This window comes from Strix uralensis, chromosome 32, assembly GCF_047716275.1.
Source record: "Strix uralensis isolate ZFMK-TIS-50842 chromosome 32, bStrUra1, whole genome shotgun sequence".
NCBI classification, from domain to species: Eukaryota; Metazoa; Chordata; class Aves; order Strigiformes; family Strigidae; genus Strix; species Strix uralensis.
The window spans coordinates 701,233-712,897 of record NC_134003.1 but is presented as its reverse complement, the minus strand read 5'-3'; the positions used below and the strand labels follow the sequence as shown (position 1 = coordinate 712,897).

The 11,665-nt window shown below is 69.3% G+C and overlaps 2 protein-coding genes across 6 annotated transcripts; one reads left to right on the top strand and one right to left on the bottom strand.

The window, feature by feature from the left end:
• Window positions 1-1,330: 1,330 nt before the first annotated feature.
• Window positions 1,331-4,752, top strand: IL6R (interleukin 6 receptor). Of its 5 annotated transcripts, none has more exons than XM_074853106.1 (10): window positions 1,331-1,514; window positions 2,287-2,532; window positions 2,618-2,741; window positions 2,839-3,020; window positions 3,102-3,265; window positions 3,345-3,489; window positions 3,584-3,627; window positions 3,735-3,816; window positions 3,919-4,027; window positions 4,112-4,752. In XM_074853106.1, the coding sequence occupies exons 1-10, from the start codon at window positions 1,412-1,414 to the stop codon at window positions 4,299-4,301; spliced, it is 1,389 nt and encodes a 462-aa protein (XP_074709207.1). In that variant the 5' UTR covers window positions 1,331-1,411; the 3' UTR covers window positions 4,302-4,752. The 5 variants fall into 5 exon arrangements, with proteins under 5 accessions (XP_074709207.1, XP_074709205.1, XP_074709208.1 ...); XM_074853104.1 differs by having other exon boundaries at window positions 2,603-2,741; XM_074853107.1 differs by having other exon boundaries at window positions 1,332-1,514; window positions 3,105-3,265.
• Window positions 4,753-6,048: 1,296 nt separating this feature from the next.
• On the bottom strand, window positions 6,049-10,952 carry SHE (Src homology 2 domain containing E). The gene is made up of 6 exons (XM_074853389.1): window positions 10,008-10,952; window positions 9,286-9,412; window positions 7,817-8,125; window positions 7,271-7,421; window positions 7,036-7,155; window positions 6,049-6,569 (listed from the first exon to the last, which is right to left on the bottom strand). The coding sequence occupies exons 1-6, from the start codon at window positions 10,401-10,403 to the stop codon at window positions 6,383-6,385; spliced, it is 1,290 nt and encodes a 429-aa protein (XP_074709490.1). The 5' UTR covers window positions 10,404-10,952; the 3' UTR covers window positions 6,049-6,382.
• Between the last annotated feature and the right edge of the window lie 713 nt (window positions 10,953-11,665).

The following is an 11,665-nucleotide window of genomic DNA, read 5'->3' as shown; positions in this document are numbered from 1 at the left end:
GGGTTGTGTCCCCTCCCGGGGCAGCCAGGGGCCTCCCCTCGCCCCCTTTTCTCGCCATGGCCCCGGGGAGGGCCCAAACCCCTCCTGGGGAGGGGTCCCGTGGGGGGAGCAGAGTGTGGGCTGAGGTTTGGAGGAGTCTGGACTTGCAGTGTAACCAAAAAAACGAAAAAAAAAAAATCCTCTTCCCTGTCCCCGGGGTGGTCGGACGGAAGGACGCCGTCCCCAGCAGCCCCCCAGCAGCCCCCCCCCGGCCGCTCCTCTCTCAGTATTCACCTCCACGGAGCGCAAATACCCCCTCACACGCGAATGTATCATGCCAGAGCCACCGCCGCGGGCAGGCGTGGGGGCCTGGGGGGGGGCTGTGACAGCGCCCTGCCTCCTCCTCCACTCCTCACCCACGTGTCTTCTTTTTATATAAAAAAAAGGAAAAACAAGGAAAAAAAAAAAAAACCAAACCCCACAACAAATAGAAAAAAAAAAAAAAAAAGGAAGGAAAAACCCTCCAAGTTTACAGAGCGACTTGTTTCTCTCGGTGTTGGCAGGGCTGGTTACGGAGAGAGCGCGGGGGTCAGGCGCGGGGTCGGGGGTTGAGGGGTGTCACTGTCCCCTGCCCCCCCCGCCCTCCCCGCCTTTGGGGGGGCCGGGTGGGAAAGGGGAAGTGTTCCCCGGCTCCTTCCTGCTTTCTGCCGCAGCAGGGGTGTTTGCAGGCCGCCGTGATTCACTCCCACGCCAGGGTCTTGCACAACCCTCGGCCTCCGCTTCCTCCCTCCTCCTCCTCCTCCTCCTCCTCGCCAGCTCCCGGGGCACCGGCCCGTCTTCCCCGGGGGGTGCGGGTGGGCATCGTCCCCTCCCCGGCGGAGGGTCTCTGGGGGGTGTCGGGGTCTCGGGGCCGCTCTCTCCTTGATACCAAAGAGGAAACTGTTCAGGACAGGCTCTGGCGTGGGCTGGAGTCTATTTTTGGGGGTGTTTGGGGGTTATTTTGTGGGTTGGGGGGGGTGGGGGGGGCGCGCGGGGGCGAGGATCGGGGCGTCTAATTTATTACACGTTTCTATATTACGGAATTGTATCATTTTATGGGTCCACAGAGAAAAAAAAAAGAACCTAAACCCAGCTTTTTTTATATATAAAAAGAAAAAAAAAAAATTCTGAGCAGCTTCTGCCGTGTCTTGTGTCATGGGCGGGGGGGGGGGGGGGTCCGCAGGTACGGGACACCGGGGGAGCACCGAGGGGGTGGAGGGGGCGGGGGTGGCTCCCCCCCCGCCCCGTACCGGCTGTCCCCGCCCCCCCCCGGCGCACGTGCTGCCGCGGCGGAGCCGCCCCCCCCCCGCCCCCCCGTCCCGGTTTCACAACCGCGGGCACCGGCCGCGCCGCGGGCGGCTCCGCCGATGTTTTCCTGCCCGGGACCGGGCGCATGGCGCGGCCACCAGGGCCGCTCCTCCTCCTCCTCCTCTTCCTCCTCCTCCTCCTCCTCCTCACCGCCGCCGTCGCTCCCGGGCGGCCCTGCGGTCCCGCGGGTGAGTGCGACCGGCACCGGGGACCGACCGGACGGCGGAGTGGGCGGGGGGGGAGGCACCTCTCCCGGTACCGGGGTCCCGCGGGTCTGAGCCATAGAGGGGGGGCACGGACGGTTCCCTGCCCGCCCCGGCGGAGCTCGGACGGGCCCGGGGGGGACGGGCAGGGTGCGGGGACGGGGCACCCCGGGTGGGTGCTGGGTGCTGGGGGGGTGCTGTGTATTGGGTGCTGGGTGCTGGGTGCGTTCCCGGCAGCAGGAACCGACGGGAACCGACAGGTCCGCGCTGGCTGTTGACCTTTGCAGCGAGAGCCGGGAGAGCTGCCCCGGGCGGCCTCGCTGGCCCCGACCCAGCCCTGGCCGGGAGCCACCGACCAGCCCGGCCGCTTAACCCCTCCAGCACCGGGCCCCCCCCGGGCCCCCCCGGGCTTCCCCCTGCCCCAGCCCGTGGCTCTCCCGCAGCCCCGCTCTCCGCTCCCGGCAGGGTCCCACCACCGGACCCCCCCGGGGGCTGCAATCACCGTCCCCGTGGTGGTGTCGGGGGGTGTCCGTGTGTCGGGGGGGGTGTGTGGGGGGGGGGCCGGTGTCCAGCTCGGTGGGGAATCGCTGACTCAGCAGGAGCTGTCGCTCGCTGCCTCCAGCAAATATTGACACTGAGAAGCTGCTGGGCCCGGGGTGCAAATGACGGGGTGTCCCCCCCTCTGGGGACACTTGTGGGGTCTCGTCTCTATTGCCTGACCCCCTCTCATGTGCGTGTGTCTCCCCCCCCCCCCCAGGGCTCTCACGGGACACGGTGTTGGGGCGCCCGGGAGTGAACGTCACCTTGACCTGCCGAGACGAGGGGCTGGCGAACGTCACCGTGTCCTGGCAGATGGAGGAACGGGGGGCAGGGGGGGGCCCCAGCCGGCGTCTGGCGGAGGGCAACGCGCTGCTCCTGCGGCGCCTGCGCTACGAGGACTCGGGGCGCTACGGCTGCTACGTGGGGGGCCGCCTGCTGCGCTCCCTGCGGCTGCTGGTGGAAGGTGGGTCCGCGCCGGGGCAGGGATTTCCCTCGCGGCGTCACCTGGTCCAGCGGCCCCCATCCCCCAGCAGCTCCCTGCTTTGCAGAGCCCCCCGAAACTCCTCGGGTCTCCTGCTACCGGCGGAGCCCCGACAAAGACGTCCTGTGCGAGTGGCCGCTGCGGGTGAAGCCGTCCCCGGGGACGCGGGCGATGCTCTGGGTGAAGCGGAGGTGAGCTGGGGCTGCCGCCCCACACCGGGGGGGCGCAGGGGGTTTTCCTGTCCCTCTCCCCGAGGCCGGTGCCCGCTGTGTGCCACCGTCCCCGCAGGTTCACGGCTGAGAACGCCACGGAGCAGCGGTGCCGCTACTTCTCCAAGGCGCGGAAGTTTGTTTGCCGGGTGAAGGTGCCACCCGACGCCGACACCGAATCCCTCGTCGTGTCCACGTGCGTCAACAACGGCGCCGGCGGCTCGGCGGGCGAGGACAGGATCATCACCCTCAGCAGCGTCCGTGAGTGCCGCTTCCCTCTTGCCGCGGGCTAGGACTGGCCAAGCGGAGCAGGGCCGGGCCCTGAGCCCCCCCCTTTCCCAGCAGTGAAGCCCGACCCCCCCATTAACGTGACGGTGCAAGCGCTGGAGAAGGCGCCGCAGCGGCTGCGGGTCAACTGGTCCTACCCCTCATCCTGGGACCCCCGTTTCTACTGGCTCCGCTTCCAGGTCCGCTACCGCCCCGAGCCCGCCCAGACCTTCACGGAGGTGAGAGTCCCCCTCCCCGGCGTGGGGGTGTCCCCCAGCCCCGGCGAGGCTGTCCCCAACCCCCCCTGTCCCCTCCCAGGTGGACCAGGTGATGACGCCATGGCTGGACATCCGCGACGCTTTGCGGGGGACACAGCACGTGGTGCAGGTGCGGGCGCAGGAGGAGTTCGGCCACGGCGCGTGGAGCGAGTGGAGCCCGGAGGTGGTGGGCACCCCCTGGACAGGTAGGAAAGGCGGGGGGGGGGGGAAACGTGGTCCCAAGACTGGGGGCTCAGCCCAAGGTCCCTCAGACTCACACTCCCCGCCCCGACCTTGCAGACCCCTGGGATCTCACCTCTGAAATGGGACCCTTCAGCTCGCAGGTAGGGCACAGCCTCAGCCCCGGGGGGACACAGCGGGTGTGGGACAAGGGGACACCAGGGTGGGGGGGCTGCCCCGTCCCATTGCACCCCACCGCCTTCTCTTGCAGTTCCCCATGGACGATGATGGCACCTATGGGGTCACGTTGCCCCCCGAGCTCTTCTGGGAAGATGCTGCCGATGGTGCTGGCGGTGAGGAGGGGTCCCCGGGTTGGCTGGGGGAGGGGGGCTGCCCCCCCCCCCCCGAGTTGCTCATCCCCACAACGAGCCCGTCCCCCCCTCTCTCTGCCACAGGGGCCGTTGTGAAAGCCAGCGCCCGCTCTGTGGCATCCCCCTACGCGTTCCTGGTGGCCGGGGGGAGCCTGCTCCTGGGCATCGCCCTCTTTGTCGCCATCATGGTGAGGTGAGTGCCAGGGGGTGGTGGGCTGGGGGTGGGGGGGCTCCACCTGCCCCCCCCTTAACCTGGGACCCCTCTCCCCTCCTGCAGGTACAGGCAGACGTGGCGGACGGGTGGGCAGCGGGGGGCCAAGCCAGAGGGTGAGGGGCAGCACGTGCTGGTGCCCCTGGGCCCCCCCAGCCCCCCGCTCAGTGACACCCCTCTGCTCTCGCCCCCCAGCCCCCCAGATCCCGGGGGTCTCCACGTCACCAACTTGGACTATTTTTTCTCAGGACAGTAACCAGGGGCTGGACGTGCTGGCAGGTGCCTGCACATTGGGTGGGGGTCCCTGGCCCTGGGGGGGTCCCAGGGCTGGGATGTGACCCCGGGAGTAGCCCCCCCACACCCCCTTATTCTGGGGTGCCAAAAGCCGCCCCCAGGCCCCGTGGCTGGGAGCAGCCTCTGAGGAGGGGGATCAGTGTTGCCCCCATGAAGAACCAGCCAGGGGGGTCCCCAAGATGGGTCCCGGGGAGGGGGGGGGCAGCTCCGGGGCCAGGGGTGAAGGCGCTGGAAGCGGATCTGCGCCGGAGCGGGGGTGCAGGGCTGGGCTCTGCCCGCAGGGCTGGGTTTGGGGGTCCCACACAGAAGGGCCTAACCCCCAGTGTTGGGGAGGGGGGGCCTGGCTGGATCAGCCCCTTCCCTCTGCCTTAACACCCCCCCCCCCCCCCCAAATAAATGCCTTGAATTTGTAATGGAGTGGATGCTCGGGGAGGTGGGGGGGGAGTAATGGAGGTGTCACTGCAGCCTCCCTTGCCTGGGAGTGACTCCAGGGGGTGGTGGGAGGCTGGGCTGTGCCCCCCCCCCCCCCCAGTCCAGTCCATGCACGCCCCATCCATGCACCCTGTGCCCCCTAACCATGCCCTGTCCCTTGGCCATGGGGGCAAATGCCCCCAGGCTGTGTCCCCTGTGCTGTGCCCCCCCCTCCCATGCCACATACCCCAGGCTGTGCCCCCCCGTGCTGTGCCCCCCCACCCCATGCCACAAACCCCCCAAGGCCACCAAGTGCCCCCAGGATGTGCCCCCTCGTGCTGTGCCCCCCCCCCATGCCAGGCTGTGCCCCCGGCAGCAGCCCACCCCCTGCCAGGTTGTGCAACACCCCGGAGAGCTGCAGCTGCACCCAGGCAGGAAACCGCAGGGTGAGGGGAGCAGGAGCCTGGGCACCCTGGGGACGCCGCGTTCCTCCCCCCCCCAACCAGCCCCACTCTATAAAAAGCCTGGCAGGATGCAGATGTGTGTTTGGGGGGAGCCCCGGTGCCCCTGTCCCCCGAAACCGGGGTGGCTCCTACCATCACCCCCTTCCACCCTCCCGAGGTGGCCCCAGGGAGGGGCCAGATCCTGAGCTCTGATGGGGCCCCTGGCCCAAAAAATCCTGCCCTGGTTTCGGGCAGAGCTGAGCCTGGCAGCCAGCCCCAGCGGGGACGGGTCTGGGGGGCTCGCTGCACCCCCCGCAGCACCCACAGCCCGGGCACCTGCCCCTCCCAGCGCCCCTGCGGCCCCCAGGCTCACTCATTCCCCCCCCCCCCCCCCCATCTCAGCCCCAGCTCTGTGGACACCAACACCCCCCCTTCCCCTTCACAGCACCCAGACCCCCCCCAGCTCCACTCCTTCCCCTTCACAGCACCCAGACCCCCCCAGCCCCACTCCTTCCCCTTTCCAGCCTCCAGACCCCCCCACCCAGGCCCATCCCTTCCCCTTTGCAGCCCCCAGACCCCCCCAGGCCCATCCCTTCCCCTTTGCAGCCCCCAGACCCCCCCAGGCCCATCCCTTCCCCTTTGCAGCCCCCAGACCCCCCACCCAGCCCCATCCCTTCCCCTTTGCGCCCCCCAGCCCTATCTCTTCCCCTTTCCAGCCCCCCCCCAGCCCCATCCCTTCCCCTTTGCAACCCCCAGACCCCCCCCAGCCTCATCCCTTCCCCTTTGCACCCACCCCCCCCCAACCCCATCCCTTCCCCATGGCAGCCCCCAGCCCCTCCAGGACCACCCGCTTCCTCTCAGCCACCAAGTTTATTTTACTACTTCGTTACACATCCCCATCTCGCCGTGTCCCCCCGCCCCGGGCGCCAGAGGCAGCCCCCACAGCGGCTCAGCTCCGGCACAGGGCGGGCAGGATCCGTCCCGGCAAACGGGCAGCACAGCCCTGCCGGAGTCCAGCGGCGGGCAGCAGCCACCAGGCAGGAGCGGGGTCCCCGCAGGACAGGGGACATGACCAAGGGGGTCCTCTGCGAGACCCCTGCCGCGGCCCGCGGCGATCAGCGGGGTCGGACCCTGCCCCACGCCCCGGGGCCGGGGGTCATGAGCCAGTCTGGGGGGGCATTAGTGGGTGCTAATGCAGCTTGCAGTGGACGGGGTGCAGCAGGGCCATGTGCTCAGCCCCCTTGAAGGGCAGTTTCTCGGTGGAGTAGTAGTGCACGACCTCGGGGACGCTGGCGAAGACCCCGCTGGCCTGGCTGAGCGTGTACTTGTTGTCCTTGGTCTGGGCCACGATGATGTGGACGGGTCCCTGGCTGGTCCTGGGTGGCGGGTGGGCGTCAGCGGTGCCGCCAGCCCCCCGGCGCCCGCCCGCCCCGCGGCCACCGCCGCATCCACCCCTGTTTGTTCCCGTCCCGCTCCGATTGTTTCGGCTCCAGGGGCTCCGCTTCCTCAGGAAGGAAACGCCACCGGCGCTCCCGACAATGCGCCGGGGAGGGGGACGCACCGCCTGCACCCCCCCCCCCCCCCCCGACTTCACCACCACCTCCCCACCTCAGCCCAGCACCGTGCCAGGACGCCTGGGTCCCGCTGCGGGTTGGGGGGTGCCATCCCCAGGGACCTGGGTGCTCCCACCCCATCAGGGCTCTGGCGTCAACAACCAGGGAGCTCCTGCCACTGCATCCCTCCAGGGTGGGACCCCCCCGCTTCAGGGTGGCACCCCCCCCAGGGTTGGGACCACTCCAACCTCCCAGGGTTGGGACGCCCCCCAACTCTGCGGCCACTCACTTGAGCGCGATGGAGTACTTGCCGCTGCCGGTCTCGCTGGTGCGCACGAGGTAGCCGGCCTCCCGGCACGCCTGCAGCCGGCTCTCCGCCTCGGCCCGCGTGATGGCCCCGTGGTACCAGCTGCGGGGGGGTGGTGGTGGTGGTGAGCGGTGGCAAAGCCCCAGACCCACCCACACCCCCCTCCATTTCCCACCCCCCCCTCCATTTCCCACCCCGATTCGGTCTCGGGACTCACGGCTGCTTCTCCAGCGCCAGGGCAGGGTCCACCCGCTCCCCCTCGCCGTACTCGCCGCCCGCCGGCTTCAGCATCTTGGGGGTCCAGCTCTTCTGGCGGAGGTGCTGCCGCGGCATCTCCTCCTTGGGACGCTCTGAGCCCTCAAACTGGACTGGGGGACACACACACACACAAGATGTGAGCCCCCAAAGCCCCGCTTCATGCCACCTCCCGCCCCATCCCTGTCCCCATCCCTGTCCCCATCCGTGTCCCCGTCCCCATCTACTCCAACCCCCCTGCCACGAGCGGGGGCATCTTCATCTAGATCAGGTTGCTCAGAGCCCTGTTCAACTTGACCTTGAATATTTCCAGGGATGGGGCATTTACCACCTCTCTGGGCAACCTGTGCCGGTGTCTCATCACTCTCAGCATAAAAAATTTCATCCTTGTATCTAATCTGAATCTCCCCTCTTTTAGTTTAAAACCATTATGCCTCGTCTTACCCCTACAGGCTCTACTAAAACGTCTGTCCCTGTCCCCATCCCTGTCCCCATCCCTGTCCCCTACCTGACAGTGCTTTGACGATCTGCTCCTTCTTCCACTCCCAGGGCTGCTCGTACTCGCCCGCAGGACGCTCGTCGTTCTCAGGCAGGCGCCCATCCCCAGCCCTCGCCCTGCGCTCCGGGGTCCCCCCAGCCACCCCCTCCCCGGGCTCATAGGGGGTGTCGTAGAGCTGTGGCCCCTTCCCCGCTGCCTCCTTGCCCCCTGGCCGCTTGGCCGGCTCTGGCTTGCCACCCCCCTCCCCGGGCTCGCCAGGACCGTCCAGCAGCAGGATGGCTTTGACCAGGGGGTCCTTGGAGCCCCGACGGCGGATTTCTGCGGGGAAGAGGAACGGTGGGTCAGGGAGGGGGTTGCGTGCCCCTTGAAACACCCCCCACCCCCAGCCCAAACACCCCAGGCCTGGGACACCCCATTGAGAACGGGCTTGGGAGGAGCTGGAGCAGGAAGGGGCCCATCCTCGTGGCGCCTGGCCTGCTGTCGCAGCCCCGAGGCTACTGGCGCTGTGGGCACAGAAACACGCCGGCAGGGCCAGCAGGGCTCCGCGGCAGCAGGATGCTACACCCCACGCTGAAGCTTGGCCCCACAGGAGGTCACCCCAGGGCGGGGGGCTCACCCCATAAACCTCCCCCTTCCTCCACATCCCCCCACTTCGCCCCGCGGCGCCGGGCTCCACCAAACAGCCCGGGCTGCCCCTCATGGAAAAAAACCATCAGCAGCAAATCTTTTATTTGAGCTTCCGGCCGAGTCAGTTCCTGTTGTTCTGGCCAGCTGGGCGGCTGCCATGCCGGCCTGGGGGTCGCTGGCTGGAGGCGGGGGGGTACACTGGCCATGGGGGACCCTTGGGGATGCTGTATCCCCCCCGCCCTCTCCCAGGACAGCTGGGTGACACTGAGGGCTTTGCACCGGCCCTGGGCACCCGTTGGGCGACGGCGGGAGGTGGTGGCACCGGGCGAGGGGCCGGCGGGCACGGGTCAGCGTCCGGCCTCGCGCCTGCTCCTTATCTGGCCCCGCGCAGCCGCAGGAAGCGACGAGCAGCTTTCCTGTTCCCGGAGCCTCCCGCACCGGGCGGCTCCAAGGGCGGCCGCGCGCTCCAGGCTGGGGAGCGGTGCCAGCCACAGACTCCCAGGATCATTCAGGTTGGAAAAGCCCCTCGGGATCAGCGAGTCCAACCCTCAGCCCGACTCTACAAAGCTCTCCCCTACCCCACATCCCCCCACAGCTCATCCAAACGGCCCTTAAACACACCCAGGGGTGGGGACTCCACCCCCTCCCTGGGCAGCCTATTCCACTCTCTGACCACTCTTTCTGGGAAACATTTTTCCCTCCTGTCCAGCCTGACCCTCCCCTGTTGCAGTTTCAAGCCGTTCCCTCTCGTTCTGTCACTAATTCCCTGGGAGCAGAGACCAGCACCAACCTCTCTACCACGTCCTTTCAGGTAGTTGCAGGGTGACGAGGTCTCCCCTGTGATCACGTACCTGTGATCATCTGCTGGGCGTCGTAGGGCTCCATGTACCCGTCGTTCTCCCCCAGGCGCTCGGCCTCCCGCTGCCCCTTGGTGCGCTTGGCGTCGTAGGGGTCGGCGTAGTCCTCCAGGATGATGACCTGGGGAGGGGACGGGCACCGCCGGCCTCAGGGGACTCTGAGGGGGGTCCCACTGCCAGGCAGGGGACAGGGACACTGGGGGAGGATGGCAGCTCGTCCGGGGTAGCTGGAGCCAGGTCACCACCCCACGAGGGTGCAGCCGGGGGCACCTTTGGTGGGGGCAGCGCCCATTCCTATGCACCCCAGCGGTGGGGAGGAGCCTGAGGGGGGGCCTCAGGGACCCTTTTGGGTGACACTGTCCGTGTCCCCCTTCCCAGCCACCCCGGGGCTGTGTGGGGGTGAAAGCCCAGCTGCTCAGAAAAGCTTTACGTCAGCCTTTGTTTAACCAGCGGCCGAGCACTGGGGTCAGGGTGGGATGGGACACAGTGGGACACAGCGAGGACTGGCGGGTGCTCCCCCCCCCCACCCCCCAGCAGATGAAGGGCAAGTCGGGATGAAGGGAGCTTTGAATGGGATTTGAAGGCAGCAGAGCCAGGCACGATGAAAGCCCCGGGGTTAACGGGGCTAATGAGCTGGAGCCCAAAGCGGTTAAAGCCGCCAGTGCCGCACACCCCCCCCCTCCCCAGTCTCTCCCCCCCCCCCCATGTCCCCTTACCGTCTCTGTCTTGAGGGTCTTCCCCTTGTCCTGCTCAGGGGCTGGCAGGCCGGCGGGCGGGGGGCTGGGGTACCCCTTCCCGTTCTTCTCATGAGCCTCCACCTTGATGAGGCGGTTGATGTAGGTGCCGCAGGCTTTAGGGGGTCCCTCCGGCGCCCCCCCCTCCACTCGTGAGTTCTTCCGCATCTTCCCAGTGGCAGCCTGGAGCAGACCCTGCAGGTTGTCCCGTGACAGCCGCCCACCCCCCTCCTTGCCACCCCCCGGGCCGGCCCGGCAGCCCCCCAACTCGGCGGCCGAATTCTTGCGGCTCTTGCCCAGGCTACCGCTGCCCGGCCGAGCCCTCTCCGAAACCGTCTTCAGGTTGGAGGGGAACTCCTTGAACCACTTGGCCGCCATGGGGCTGGGGAGGGGCTGGGTGCTGCGGCCCACCTGGGGCTCCTCGACGCCCCACGGCCGCCCCGCCGGCTCACGGCCGGCTCAGCCGGGGGGGGGCACGGGGCAGCCCGGCTCCCCCCAGCCCCCTGAGTGGGACCCTCGGTGGCCAGGGGCCAGCCCGGGAGGGGAGATGTGGGCAGGGGGTCCGGGGCCTTCGCCCCCCCTGTGGGTGGGGGGCTCCAGGCGTCCTTCGCCCCCGCGGGGACGGCTGGTGGGTCCCCAGGGGTGCCGGCTCCTGTGTCCTGAGGAGGGGACCGCGTCTCCCCGGGGGTCCCTGGCCCCGGGGAAGGGTCCCGGGGGGGGCAGGGGTCTCTGCTCCAGCGATGGGATGAGTCGGGGGGGGTCTCTCCGTGCTCCGGGGGGTCCGACCGGGGCCGGGCAGCCGGGGGGTCCCGTCGCGGCTCTTCGGCGGGGCCCGTCTCCGGGGGCGGCGGGGCTGCAGGGGGGAGTCAGGCCGGCCCGGGGGGCCCCATGCGGCGGCGGCGGGACGGGACGGGACGCGACGCGACGCGACGGGACGGGACGGGACGGAGCCGGAGGGGCCGGAGGGGGCGGCGGGTCCGGCCGCTCCCCGCCCAGATCCGGAGGGGGCGGCCCCGGGGGACGGCTCGGCACCGGCCGGGCGGGCGGCCACCGGCCCCGGCAGCCTCGGGGAGCCCCGGGCCGGGGGTCTCTGTCCGGTGGCTACCGAGGGCTGCGTGGTCCCTGAGAGCGGCGGGGCCGGCGGCGGGGGGACACAGGTGGGGGGGGGGGGTCCCGTCCCGTCCCGGTGCTACCGGGAGACCTCGGGAGACCATCAGCTGATGGGACAAGGGGGCTTTGACCCCGCACCCCACAGACACCCCCTGCACAGGGTCTGTGCGTGGACCCCACATACGGGACCTGTGCACGGTCCCCCCCACTCCGTGCAAGGACCCCATGTACGAACCCCCCCCCACCCTGTGCGCAGCCCGACGGGGCGAGGGCAGGTCCTGGTGCGCTCGCTGAGGCCGCGGCTGTGGTTCACATCACACCAGCGAAGACCTACTTTTGCTGGCTGAACCGAGACCTCACCGGAAAACCCCGGGCGAGCCGGGGTTTGGCTTCCTGCTGGGCCGGCAGCTGGGCCACACGGTGCCGGGGGGGCCCTCACCGAGCCGTTTGCACGGGCACAACGGAAAGGGATGGGGTTTTGCAGGTAGAGATGCTCCCCCAGCCCCCTAGTTCGGGGCAGGACGCGGGCT